Source organism: Martes martes (assembly GCF_963455335.1).
Source record: "Martes martes genome assembly, chromosome: 7".
NCBI classification, from domain to species: domain Eukaryota; kingdom Metazoa; phylum Chordata; class Mammalia; order Carnivora; family Mustelidae; genus Martes; species Martes martes.
This window is the reverse complement of record NC_137894.1, coordinates 139,580,280-139,593,656: the sequence shown is the minus strand read 5'-3', so window position 1 is coordinate 139,593,656 and position 13,377 is coordinate 139,580,280. Positions and strand designations below refer to the sequence as shown.

Below are 13,377 nucleotides of genomic sequence, written 5' to 3'. Positions count from 1 at the left end.
CAGACACAACATCATCAGAATGTAACTGTAGCGTGTGGGGTGAACTTTCCACTTGTGCCGGCACCTCCCCAATGGCGAGAGATGACTCAGCCTGTCTGCCTGCCTAGGACTTGATTATCTCTTGGTATGTCTATCTGCCCCACAGACATGAAACCATCCAGGGCAGGGGTCCCAGCACACAGTGGGGCTCCAAGAAAACAGGCAATATGAGAGAGTTATTAAGGGAAGGGCTTTGGAGTTAGAGTGTACTGCAGACTGAGTTTACTATTCCCTGTGTGACCTTAGGCATGTTCCTTAACCTCTCTGTGCCTGTGTCGTCGTCATCTGTAAAAGGGGAAAGGAATTCCAACCTCATAGTTGTTGGGAGGAATAAATGAGATGATGCATGTGTTGTTCAGTAAATGCTCAAACTAGATGAACTCTCAATGTTTCCTCTCCCAGGAAGGCTTCCCTGACTTTTCCAGGGAAAGTACAGCCTTTGTCCCCATGCCCCATAGTGTTCAGTCACCCTTGGGAAGGCTTTTATGCGTTCTGATAAGATCAGTGTGTCTGTCTCCTGACTTGAACAAGGGGACTTTTGAGGCTGGGCTTGTGACTTGCCAACTGCCTCTGGGCCCAGGACCCAGCACAGGGCCGGGTCCTAACAGGCTCTGGGGAAACGTCGGTCCAGTACACGTGCCTGCAGAGCATGTTCCACACAGATTTCCATCAGAAACCAGACTTGGATGACTTCTGGTTACGCAGAGAGGCAAGCTCAGTTATCCAGGAAGGTCGTGGTGTGCCTACTAGGAACCTGGGGGCCATATGTCCCAAGCTGCCTTTTCTCCTCTTGATGACACAGGCATTGGCTGGATGAGGGCGAAGCCCTCAGAAAGAGTCTGACGGGGCCACGAGGGACAGTCACCCTCCAGCTAAGGAGCCACTCTGGGCACCTGAAGGAGTCGCAGGGGCCTGATGGGGGCAGGCTCTGGAGGGGACTGTGGGAATGGGCACGTTTTCATGGGATCCCGCCTCCCTACGGCAGATGCGAATGCTTCATTCAATGCTGTCACTGACTGAACCTTGTAAACAAGGCCTGTGGCCACCTCCCATGTGGAAATCAAGAGGTGATGAATCCAGACAGGGCCTTGGCTCACAGGCAGCATGGGCCTCCCCCCAGCACTCGCCTGCCCTCCCTTGAGGCCCTGCCAGAGACACTGTGATCCAACCTCCACTCCCATCCACGTCCACTCCAGACGTGAGGTCACTCTCAGAGACGCCTGGGGTCAAGGGCCAGTGGCCATTCCACCACTGGTTGCCCAAGGCCGAGCCCCGCTGGCAAGATTCTCAAGGAAAGAGGGGCGCCTCCTGCAGGGGGGTAGGAGGACTGACCCTGCCCTTCCTCCTCCTAGGACCCGCCCACCTGATCTGCCCTGCTGAGCCTAGCATGGAGCAGTGCTCAATTACCAAATGCGGCGTGGCTGCATGAACCAGCTTATGACCACAGTGGGGAAGGGCCGGGTTCCAAGGCGCCCCCAGGCTCGTGAGGGAGAAGATGCTTGACGAGACCGTTCTGGCCCCCCGAGATGCCCAGCACAGGGGTTTTGCACTCTGGCGCTCCCCAGGGCTCCCTTCCTCATCCACGCCCAGACCCTCTTATTTCTCACCCAGACGGCCCCCTCACATGGCACCGAGTGTGGGCCAAGTGCCCGCCATGGCCATGCCTGAGCTGTGTGACCACTGAGCAAGTCCCTGTCTGTCTCTCTGGACTTTCTCTGAATCAGCCTCTGGGCCCCACGGCGTCCCCGCCTAGGGCTGAGAAGCCAGTGGAGGCCAAAGAGGCACTAGAGAAATCCCACCAGAATCCTCCACGGAGCCCTGAGTATGTGCCCTTTGGTCTGTGTGGCAACTCTGAGGGATGGCTAGGAGTGCCCCCGTTTTAAAGATGATGCAATGTTGTGCCGTGGTGACCTGCCCAGGGCCGCAGAGCCAGGAAGCGGCAGGACCAGGATCAACCCAGTAAGTCGGACTCCAAGCCTGCCCTCCTGCCCTTGCCCCGGCTGGCTGCAGGGTGTCAGCTAGGCTGCCCCGCAAGACCCTTCCACCCAGGTTCTCACTGCCTAGACCCCGGGCGGGGGGCGGGGGGCGGGGGGGAGGGGCAGCCTAAGGGCTTTCTGGCCTCGACTCCATTTCCCCAGGGATTCTGGTCAGTCACTCCAGAATCAGACCCATGCAGGAGGAAAAGGGACAGCCAGAGCACAGTCCTCTGGGGGCAGAAGCTGGGGCTCTGCCCTCCGAGCGGATGGGACAGAGAGGTTACACCAAAGGGATATGTCACTCAGGTGGTCTGAAACGATGAGAGCCCCTCTGCCTGGTGGGGCGCTCCCAGAGAGGGTACAGCAGGAACCTCGGTGGGGCAGGAAGGGCCAGAGGCATCGCCCCGGCTCACCCAGGGTGTGAGCACCCCTTAGTTGGCCCAGGAAGGGGGCGGGGGCTCTGAGATGGTGTCCTCAGGGCAAGGGAGGGGCCCTCACTGGGAGCAGTGTCCCCCATACCGCTCCACAAACCCAAGTCTAGCGCATCACCCCGCTCCCTGCTCCCCGCAGGTCCAGACTGCTCCCGCCTCCCCTGGGGCAGTGGGTGGGGGAAGCACTGAGAGGGACAAAGGCTTCCCATCCTGGTACCCCCATAAGGGCGGGGCACTGAGGGGCTGACTTCAGGAGGTCCCGGAACAGAGGGGACCCCCAAACTCCAAGGCAGCGATGACACCGGTGTGTCTGGCCCTCTTGCTTCCCAAGGGGAAACTGAGGCCGGGAGAAGGCCTAAGTCACGAAACTAATGAATGGCAAAGTCCGGCTCCCCGCCCCGCGCGGATGACCCCGCCCGGGGCCCTCGGGTCCAAAGCCCGCTGCCCGGCGGGGGCTGTCCCCGCCGCCCTCCCGCCCGGCCACCGAGGCCCCGACGCGCGCCCGCTCACCTGGCACAGCAGATCGAGCGCGTAGCCGGCGCACGCGGCCCACTCGGCGGCGTCCACGCGCGCCGCCAGGGCTCCGAAGCGGCCGGCCAGCGCCGCGTCCTGCTCGGGGGTGCAGCAGCCGAAGGCCGAGTACTGCGCGCAGAAGCGCAGCGGCTGCGGCGGCCGGAAGGGCGGCCTGAAGTCCAGGCACTGCGGGTGCGCCGCCGCCCCGAGCGCCCGCAGCGCCAGCAGGGCCAGCAGCGCCCCCGGCCCGGCCCGCCCGCCCGCCATGCCGCCGCCGCCGCCGCCGCCGCCCCGCTCCGCCCCGGCCCGGCCCGGCCCGCGGAGGAGGAGGAGGAGGAGGAGGCGGCGGCGGGCGGGCGTCCCGGCCCCGCGCGCCCCGGGAGCCGCCGGCCGCGTCCGGGGCACCGGCCCTGCGCCGGCCCGCACCCTCCCGGGGCGCTCGCCGCGGCGGGGAAGGGGCCTCGAGGTTGGGGACCGGCCCGGCTGGGAGGCCACCCCTGGTCGGGGGACGCCCCGGCGGGGTTGAAGGAGGAGGGGCGCGGCGCGGAACTCGGCGCTCGGCGCCAGCTCTGTTCCCGCGGTTCCAGCGGCCCCTACCTCCGGGACCGGGAGCCTTTCTTAATACAATGGCGATGGCCCGGCCTCGAGGGGTCCCAGGTGCCCCTCGGTTTCCCGGTTCCGCCCAGGCGGCGGCTTCCCAACTACCCCCACCCCCCGGCCCGCCCCCGCCCCTGGCGCTATGTAGCCCAGGAGGTGCGGAGACTCCGTCCCGCCTCCGACTGGGCCAGGGAGGGACACGAGAGAGCCAGTGGCCGGGAATTCTCACCGAATCACTTAAAAATAGGAGTGCGACAGGGTAAGGGGCAGGCGGTGCTGCCCGGGACTCATAGGAGAAATGAAACCGAGACCTGGGTTGGGGGGGGGGGGGTGGGGCCGCTCCCCGCCCCAGGCTTCTTCCCTTTCTCCCCGCCGCCTGGGCCAGCGAATTTCCCTACAGCGGGATCCTGCTGGGCCTCCTCTGGGAAACACTCCTACACACCTCCCGGGTGGGCACCCCGCTCTCCATCCTGCAGCCCCTGCCCCTGCTTCTGCCCTACATCACCCGCCTGGGTTCTGGGTCCAGCCATACAGATTAAAGAGCACAGGCCCCAGAAGAGGGGAGAGATCACCCAGCCTCACACAGCAAGCTTGTCGGGGAGAGCCCAAGCCCCTCTGTTTCTGGGGACACCTGAGGAGCTGCGCGTTGTGGCTTCTGCCCTTTCAACGAGAAAAAAGTTGAACAAACTGAAAATGAGTGACTTTTTCTCCCATCCATCAGAGAACAGAGGTCTCAGGGTCAAGTGCCTTCCAGGGACCTGGAGAGTCACAGCGAAGTCTTAGAAGCTGTAAACTCCTAGGATGGCTTGAATGGTCATTTTGGGGAACCGTGGGGGGCTGAGTGCGGACTAGTGCCAAGTGAGAGGCTCCTGGGGGGAGGGCCACAGTCCGAAGGAGGGGGCTACAGGTTCGTGATTTGACCTCCGGAAATCTCCCCAGAGGACAAGTTACCCCTGTGAACCCTAGCTGCTGCGCTCTCCGTATCAAAGACTTGCTTTCCAGGGGAAAGGGCAGTACCAGAGCCTTATTCACCCTGGGGGGTGGCATTTTCCCAACTCCAACCCTCTCTAAACTTGGAGGCTTACTGAGAAACACTAGTGAGTGTCACAGCCCAAGGACATAAGAAACGTTATAGAACATTTCTCTTCTCTCTTTACCACCACCGAACAGTCCTCCAGTGTAGTAACAGTGGTCACACCCTTGATCTAAGGGAATCATAGGATCTCAGGGTCTTAGGGAGCCTCAAAGACAACAGGGGAGACCCAAACAAGGCCAGCAGAGGAATTTGAAGCTGAGAGCTCCTACAGCTACGCCAAACAGAGCCCAAAATGCAACCCCAGCCGGATCAACCTAAATCCTCACGCTAAAAGCCCGTTTGCCTCAATCGCTCTTACCCAGTACAACACATCTGGCTTTCAAGAAAAAATGACACAGCGTGATAAATGACAAGAAAAGACACAGTCTGAAGAGGAAAAGCATTCGGAGCCAGACTCAGGTTAAGACACAGAATTTGGAACCATCAGAGAATTTAAAATAAGTATGTGATTAATACGATATGGCTCTAATGGAAAAAGTTGACAGCGTGCAGGAACAGATGGGAAATGGAAGCGGAGAGATGAAAACTTGATGAAAAAATTTTAAAAGAAACTATTTCAAAAGGAATCAAAAACACTGAAACAGAAATGAAGAACGCCTCTGTTGAGATCATCAGGGGACCGGACGCTGTCAAGGGGAGACTCAAGTTGCCCCCGGACGCTGTCAAGGGGAGACTCAAGTTGCTCCCTGAAGACATGTCAGTTTGGACTTCCTAAACTAACATACAAAGAGGGGCAAAATGTTAGAGGCAAGCAGAGCAGAACATCCAAGATCTATGGGACCATTTCCAAAGGTGCAACACGTGCGTGATTGGAAAACCAGGAAGTGAAGAAAGAGTCAATGTAGCAGAAGAAAAATTTGAAGTAACAAGGGCTGAAAATGAAAGTTAATGACAAATACCTAACAACAGATCTGGGAATCTAAGAAAATGTAAGGCAGGATGAACACCGAACAAATTGACACCTAGGTGTCTCATATTCAGAACCAATGACAAGAAAAGCTTGAAAGAAGCCAGAAGGGGGGGAAAAAAACAACAACTCCTTACTACAGAGGGACGAAGGAGATCCATACCACATCACTCATGCAAGCAGGAAGAGCACAGAGCAGAAGCTTTATAGTAGCAACAGAAAAAAAAAAAAATCCACCCAAAATTCCTCACCAGCAGACCTGCCCTACAAAAAAATGTTAAAGAAATTCTTCATGGAGAATGATAATGATAAGACGCAGAAATTCAATGTATCAGATGATGATAGCATATGGTTGGCTGAATGTGTGACAGCAGGGCGGCTGGGTGCGAAGGAGGAAGTAGGAATACCTCTTTACAAGGTACCTGCACCGTGCAGGGAACAAAACAGTATCCATTGAAGGTGGACTTACATTCGATAAAAATGTCTGTTTCCTACAGAGGAAAATTCTCCGCTGGACTTTTTCTGTAAATCTAAAATTGATCTGAAATAAAGTCATAAGTGAAATATAAATTGCATACTCTAGACCAGCCACCAAGGTCATCCTAAAAAAGCACAATTGATATTCTTTGAAAGGAAGTAAAATGAAATCATAGTAGTAGATGCTCAATTAAAATCAGGGAAGGCAGAGAAAAAGGGGAAAACCAGGAACACGTGTAATCGTTAGAAAACAGTTTGGAATGGTAGCGTGTTAAGATATTAGTCACTTTGGGGCGCCTGGGTGGCTCAGTGGGTTAAGCCTCTGCCTTCGGCTCAGGTCATGATCTCAGGGTTCTGGGATCAAGTCCTGCATCGGGCTCTCTGCTCAGCAGGGAGCCTGCCTCCCCTCTCTCTCTGCCTGCCTCTCTGCCTACTTGTGATCTCTCTCTCTCTCTCTGTCAGTAAATATATCTTTAAAAAAGAAAAAAAAAGATATTAGTCACTTTAAATGTGAATGGTTGAAATAAACCAATTGAAGTTCATACATTGTCAGAGTGGGTTAAAAAACGAGGTGCAGGCACCCTTGGGTGGCTCGGTCATTAAGCATCTGACTTAAGCTCCGGTCATGATTTCAGGGTCTTCAGATCAAGCCCTGAGTCAGGCTTCCCGCTTCGCAGGGAGTCTGCTCAAGGTGCTCCTTCTCCTCCTTTTTATCACTCCTCCCACTCATGCTCTGTCTCTCTCTCCCTAAATAAATAAATAATTAATAAACCCAAAAACAAACAAACAAAAAAACGAGGCCTAGCTGTTGGTTATGTACAAGAAACCCAACTTAAATGCGGAGACTCAGAAAGGTTGCAAATAAAGGGGTTGAGAAAGATACTACACACTATCATTAATCAAAAGAAACCCAGGTCGCTATGTTAGTTTCAGACAAAGCAAACATCAGTATTAGAACCGGGTTCTAGGGGTTCCTGGGGGGCTCAGTCGTTAGGTGTCTGCCTTCGGCTCAGGCCATGATCTCAGGGTCCTGGGATGGAGCCCTGAGTCAGACTCCACGCTGTGCAGAGTCTGTTTCTCTCTCTCTCGGCCCTCCCCCACCACCCCTCATGCTCTCTCTCACAAATAAATACAATCTTAAAAAAAGAAAAGAAAAGAAAAGAACCGGATCTTCTTGTCCCTACTACACTCACCTCCCTGAAGGCAGGTGTCGTGGCTGTTGAACCCCCAGGGTAGAGCATCTGACCTGTGCTGGGCATTCTGTCAGTTGTATGGACTAATCGGCACATGGGTGGGATGAAGGAATGAGTGAGCAAGTGAATGAATGAATGAATGCTCAGACTTTGCTGTTTCCGTGAGGCTTGAGCTCCTCCCACAACCTTGGGTCAGATGGACTGGACAATTTCACCCAATGCCTTCTGGGAGTGAAGGATGTTATGGGGACACAGGGAGAGGACACTGCCTGGGAGCAGGGACAAAGCTGGTTCTTTGAGCCCGTGTGTTCTTGGGTGTTCTTTCCTCTCTTCTTTATAATTTTCTGTAGGTGTGAAACGTTTACAAAAGCCCTTAAGCTCTTAAGAACACACCACCGGACTTTGCTAAAGTGACTATTTGGCTGCCTTTGCTTTGAGGTCCTCAGTCTTTTTAAGACATGAGGAACTGTGAGCCACAGGCGAGAGGCCATGTGAGTCAGTAACCAAGAGCAGTGGGCTCGAGCCCTGGCTTGGCTAACTGTGACCTTGGACAGGCCACTTAACCTCTCTGTGCCTCGGTTTACTCATCTGTGAAATGGGGATGATGGGCGAGGCTCTCAGAAGAGAGCTCGGCACAGAGTGTGTCCTCAGTAAGTGGGAGCGATTACAGACCCACGCCCTGCGCCCTCCCACCAGCCTCATGGCCTGTCCCTCTGCCCGCACCAGAAGGTTCTCCTGAAGGTGCAGACCACAGGTGCCGCCAAGGACATAGGTCACCTCGTATGTTCCTAACGTTTGTATAAATGATCTCTTGCTGCACTTTTCCTTTTGTGACTCGCTTCTTTGCGCTCCGTCCGGTGTTTGGGATCTGTCCACACCAATCAGGGCACTCTCTCTAACTGCTGTCTACAGTGTCCCTCTGTGTACCCGCCACCTTCTACAGATGTCACAAATCCCCGAAAGGCAGCTCAGACCGTCCCTGAAGACCGGCCTGCTTGCCAGTCTGCTGGTTTCTCAGAACCTCTATTTTTAAGTTTAAACCTGGAAAAAGAAAAAATAAAAGCAGAAGACAGAATTAGTGTTTACCGCAGACTGTGGCTTGCTGGGGGCTCTGCCCGGGCCACCTCCTGCCAGCCTTGCACCGGCATGACTGTACGGGGGAGCTGCCAGGGACACGGGTCAGTCCTCAGGTCCCAGTGGGGCCACGGGAACGGGGATCGTCCTCCCCCCAGATGCTACCCCACCCCCACCCATGGGGCTGCAGGACACCCCCCGCCACTTCTCCCTTGTTCTTCTGAAACTTCAGGGGTCTCATATGAACTCGGGGACACATCTACTGATGTGCTGTGGCCCCACCATCTCCCTCCCTGCCCTGCCCACACCAGACTGGGTTGTCCCTGCTTTCTTCACCATGTGCGGATGGGGAAACTGAGGCACACCTTGCTGACAACAAGGAATTGTAGTGGGGTCAGGAAGTGCAGGGATCGGAATCTGAACCGGGGCCCAGTGGCAGGACCCTTCCCTGAGGTCCCTAGGGTGCAAGCCCAGGTGGGGTCACAGCGGGCTGTCACTGGGGCCTGCCGGGCTCTCCGCTTGCCACCAGCCGTGGGGACTCGTGTCTCCAGCCCTCCACTACACCTCTCAGGACCCAGCTGGCCAGCATCCGCTGCTTCTTCACTGCTCCCTGTGGCTTTGACCAAGTGGCTGGTTCAGTTACGAGCACACGGCAGGTCTTGGCGCCAGCACTCCAGTCTTCCTTCGGAGTGGGAACTGCCTGCTGATTCTCCAGGGCCCTGGCTCCCCCAGGAAAGTGGCCCAGACACCAGACAGCCCTGAGCTTCAATCTGCACTCTGTTTCTGTCTTGACCTTGGGGGAGTCCCACCCTAAACCTCAGTGTCCACATCTGCACCACCAGACAGCCCAGCTGTTCTGGGGAATTCAGATTTCCAGTGTTCTCCTTTGACATTTCCCGTGCTCTGTTCTGCGGACCAAGGGTTCTGGGTCTTCTTATCAGGGGCTGGGGCTGTATAGGGTGTCGTGGTCAGGGAAGTTTGGAATCGCCCCATTCCAAGCCCCTCCTCGAGATTCAAGACATACCTCTGCATGCTAAAGGCTCTGAAAAGTCCTGCAGCCAAAGCCTTGTTCTTATATTTATTCAAGTAAGACATCTGATTCCCAGCACACCTATTAACACTCTTCTCCATTGCCTTCATACGCAACTAATTCGGAACTCTCAGAGTTGTGCTTTCTTGTCCGTAAAAAGGAATTTTTGCCTGGCAGGGTCAGAGAAGAGTTAGGTGGAAGATGCCATGGGAGGGGCCCCAGAGGGGGCTGACTGGTGCTGCCTGCCCCTGGCATCTTGAGAGCAGAGGCACCTCCACCCTTTGCCCCAGACAGAGGCCCACCCTCGTTCCTGCACAGAAGCCCCAGGGGAGACCTAACTGCACACTCTGTGTGTGCTGCCCCAGTGGGCTTGGGGCTGGGAGAGTTTTTGGGAGGCTACCACGAGAGCTCCTACCTCCTAGGAAGCCGAATGCAGACTCCCCATCCTCATCCCCAGGTCCTGAGAGGAGTAAACACCGGCTTTGCTCCTGTCCCGTCAGGGTCCCAGATGTGGGAGCTACAGCCTTGCCCTACTTTGTGCCCAGTGCTCTTCTCACACACTGTGCATGGTTTGCTCAATCCTGTTCTGGGCATGCCGGGGAGGGGGAATCCCAACCAAAAAATATCAGAGTGCTTGTTTCAAAGCCAAAGTTCCAGGGAAAATCCATGGACATCAGAGCTGGAAAACAGGCTATCAGTTTAAACTTTTTTTTTTTTTAAAGATTTTATTTATTTATTTGACAGACAGAGATCACAAGTAGGCAGAGAGGCAGGCAGAGAGAGAGGAGGAAGCAGGCTCCCCACTGAGCAGAGAGCCCGATGCGGGGCTTGATCCCAGGACCCTGAGACCATGACCCGAGCCGAAGGCAGAGGCTTTAACCCACTGAGCCACCCAGGCGCCCCTAAACTTTTTTATTAAGATTTATTTATCTATTTATTTATTTGAGAGAGAGAGAAGGAGCATGGGAGGAGGAGCAGAGACTGTTTCAAGCACTGAACGCAGAGCCCAACCTGGGACTTAATCTCACCACCCTGAGATCATGACCCTGAGATTCCAACCTGAGCCAAAACCAAGAGTTGGACTCTTTCTTTCTTTCTTTCTTTCTTTCTCTTTCTTTCTTTCTTTTAAAAGATTTCATTTATTTATTTGACAGAGAGATCACAAGTAGGCAGAGAGGCAGGCAGAGAGAGGGAAGCAGGCTCCCCACTGAGCAGAGAGCCCGATGCAGGGCTTGATCCCAGGACCCTGGGATCATGACCTGATCCGAAGGCAGAGGCTTAATCCACTGAGCCACCCAGGTGCCCCCAAGAGTTGGGCTCTTAACTGGACTGCGCCGCCCAGGCTCCCCCAGGCTATCATTTTAAAGACAGGAAAGGAAGGCTGCCTCTTCCCCTCCTCTGCTTTCTCTCTGTGTCCCACAAGGACAGGAGCCCTGAGTCCGTGGAGGCAGCTCTCCTTACCTGATGATTCAATAAGTGGGAGAGGGAAACCTATTTTAGGACATTTGTCAAGTCTCATCAGATTGTCACACTTCTGCCCAGAACCCTTCCACAGCAACCCATGGGGCTTCCCAAATGCAGTTTGCATCATAATCCTGGCTGCAGAGAGCCCCTGGCTGGTCTCAGATCCGGCTCACCACCCCAGCCCTGGAGGGTGAGGTGATGCGACACCACAAAATGAGGAGACAGGGGTTTTGGGCAACAAGGCTTCCTCCCCATTGTTACAATCAGGGGCCTGCCCCATGTGGGGAGGGTGAGTCCTGCTTTGGCCTCAGAGTCCTGGCCATTCCTAAAATTCCAAAAAGTGGGCTCTGAGGTTGCTGAGAGCTGAGTGCTCAGCTAATACCAGACAGCTTACAGAGAGCCAGAAGTTCATCCCAGAAGAGAGAGTTTTGAGCAGAGAGATCTGTTCCAGCCCACAGAGAAAGGATCTTTCCAGACTGGGAGTTGGGGTAAAGTAAGGGGTAAGCTCCCCACCACCGGAGGCATACAAGTAGTTGCTGAGCAGCCTCCTGTCTGTGCTGCTGTAACTGGGAGGAAATTCGGTCACTCCCAAGGTTCTTTTTGTCACTGAAGATCCACGAATATTCAAATCTTTCATGCATTTTTAAGTACAGGCAATATTTCCATATAGTTCAAAAATCAGAAAGCACAAAACTAAACCCAGTGAAAATGGTTCATTCCCACACTGTACCCCGGCCCCCCAGCTCAGAAGCCCGTGGTGATGCCAGCTTCTTGCATGGTCCTCTAGAGTTTACGCGTGCATCTGCATGCTTGATCATTATTTTAAAAATAAATACACTTTCAGGGCACCTGGGTGGCTCAGTGGTTAAGCGTCTGCCTTCGGCTCCGGTCATGATCCCAGGGTCCTGAGATCGAGCCCTGCATTGGCAGTCTGCTCAGCGGGGAGCCTGCTTCTCCCCCCACCACTCCCCCCTGCTTGTGCGCTCTCTCTTTCTCTTTCATGGTCTCTCTCTCCAATAAACAAATAAAATCTTTAAGAAATAATAAAAATAAATACACTTCTTTCCCTGACAATGGATTTTGGGCAGCAGCCTGCTAACCCAGGACAGTCCCCTCCAGGGGTCCGCGTCTATAACACGGGGTAGCGCCCACCTCACAGGGCTGCTGCTGCTGCCGTTTCCCTGGTGGCATCCAGCCAGCTGCCCGGCACAGGGCTGGGTCCTGAGAAAGGTCCCACGTAGGGATGTCCAGGAGTGAGAGCCCGGGCCCATGTGGCTGCAGAAACTTCTTGGGCCACCAGGGGGCTCCTTGGAGCTGCCTGGTTGTGCTGGCGGCCACACAACCTCCAGAGAGGACCAGGACAACCCGGGAGACTCCTTGAGGGAGGGAGGCACCTGGGCTGGGACTTGGCGTCTCGAATTCCCAGAAGAATTGCCTGGTCCTCCTCCATCCTCCTGCCGTCTTCCCTGTCCAGGAATACGGGGACGAGCAGCTGAGGTCCCCTGGGACCCCCTCACTTCTCCTGAAAAGAAGAGGTTTTCAAGCAATCGATTTTGTTGTCGCTTTCATTCAGAGAGACAAAGAGGAACAGGTGGTCTTACCCACATAGCCAGAGCCACTGCCTTGCCCTGTCCTATCCCCTCTGCGACACCTGGACCTCAGGCGCCAGCCGTAGCGACACTCCCTGGGGGCCCTCATGGTCTCGGCTCTGTCCATTTGCCTATTCCTGAAACCTCCCTGCAAATCTACCTCTCCTGCTCCTGCTCGTGCTGGTGCCTCTGCCCAGGCACCCCTGCCCCTCCCAACCCCACGCCTGCCGAGAGCCCATCCCAAGGCTGCAGACTCTGCCTCCAAGCCCAGAGCTGAGGCAGGGGAGCGGGCCCTGTCCCAGAGGCCAGGACTGGGTCATGTGCTATTTGCATCTCTTTCCCTTAGCAGAACAAGATCAAGCTGGATCCCTGAAGCCGGGAAGCTGGGAACCTGTTTCGTGGACTCTGCTATGATGTGGGCTCTGCTATGGCCTCGGGGGATCGCAAAGTGTGGGCCTGGATCCCCACGGCCAGCAAGTCCCCCCGCCCCCACCCCCCGCTTCCCCTAGTCAGAGCCAACACCTGCTGGGGCCCCCGGGACTGTCCCAGCCACATAAGGTACACACTCAACACACGTGAAGCCAGCCATTCCAGAGTCAAACTCAGCCACAAAGTCAGGCTACAGTCGCACCCCAGGGAGCCCCGTGTCCCTCTAGCAGCAGGGCCAGACAGCTGCTTTGGTGGTACGCCCTGGAGGGGTCCAGATGCGTGTCCTTCCTGGGCACCAGCCAGGCTGGGGCAGGCACAGTTTGAGCTCACCCAGTCCACCCAGGGGCTTTGGGGTGCGTCCTGTTGTGCCCAGGGCGAGAGGCAGCAAAGTGAGTCACTTGTCCAGGGGCACACAGGGAGTGAGCAGAAGCCCCAGGACTTGAGGCCAGGCCGGCTGGGCCTTGGTCCATGCTCTTAACCAGCAGGAGGCAGGTCTTTGGGAGCAGGGGTGCTAAGTGTGCGCAGAGGGAGGGAGCTGTGCTTTATAAAAACAGTGATTGCC

At 55.6% G+C, this 13,377-nt stretch overlaps 1 protein-coding gene and 1 long non-coding RNA gene across 3 annotated transcripts in view; one reads left to right on the top strand and one right to left on the bottom strand.

Annotated features, from left to right (window-relative positions):
- Positions 1-3,246, bottom strand: part of HHIPL1 (HHIP like 1) — a 24,275-nt gene extending 21,029 nt beyond the window's left edge. For both annotated transcript variants that reach the window (XM_080809331.1, XM_080809332.1), the window contains exon 1: positions 2,957-3,246. In XM_080809331.1, coding sequence (XP_080665457.1) covers positions 2,957-3,226 — 270 coding nt within the window. In that variant the 5' untranslated portion in view covers positions 3,227-3,246. The remainder of the gene's footprint in view (positions 1-2,956) is intronic.
- LOC308346426 lies at positions 1,966-13,377 on the top strand. Its single transcript, XR_013967179.1, has 2 exons — positions 1,966-1,998; positions 12,733-13,377. It is a non-coding gene; the product is annotated as an uncharacterized lncRNA (long non-coding RNA).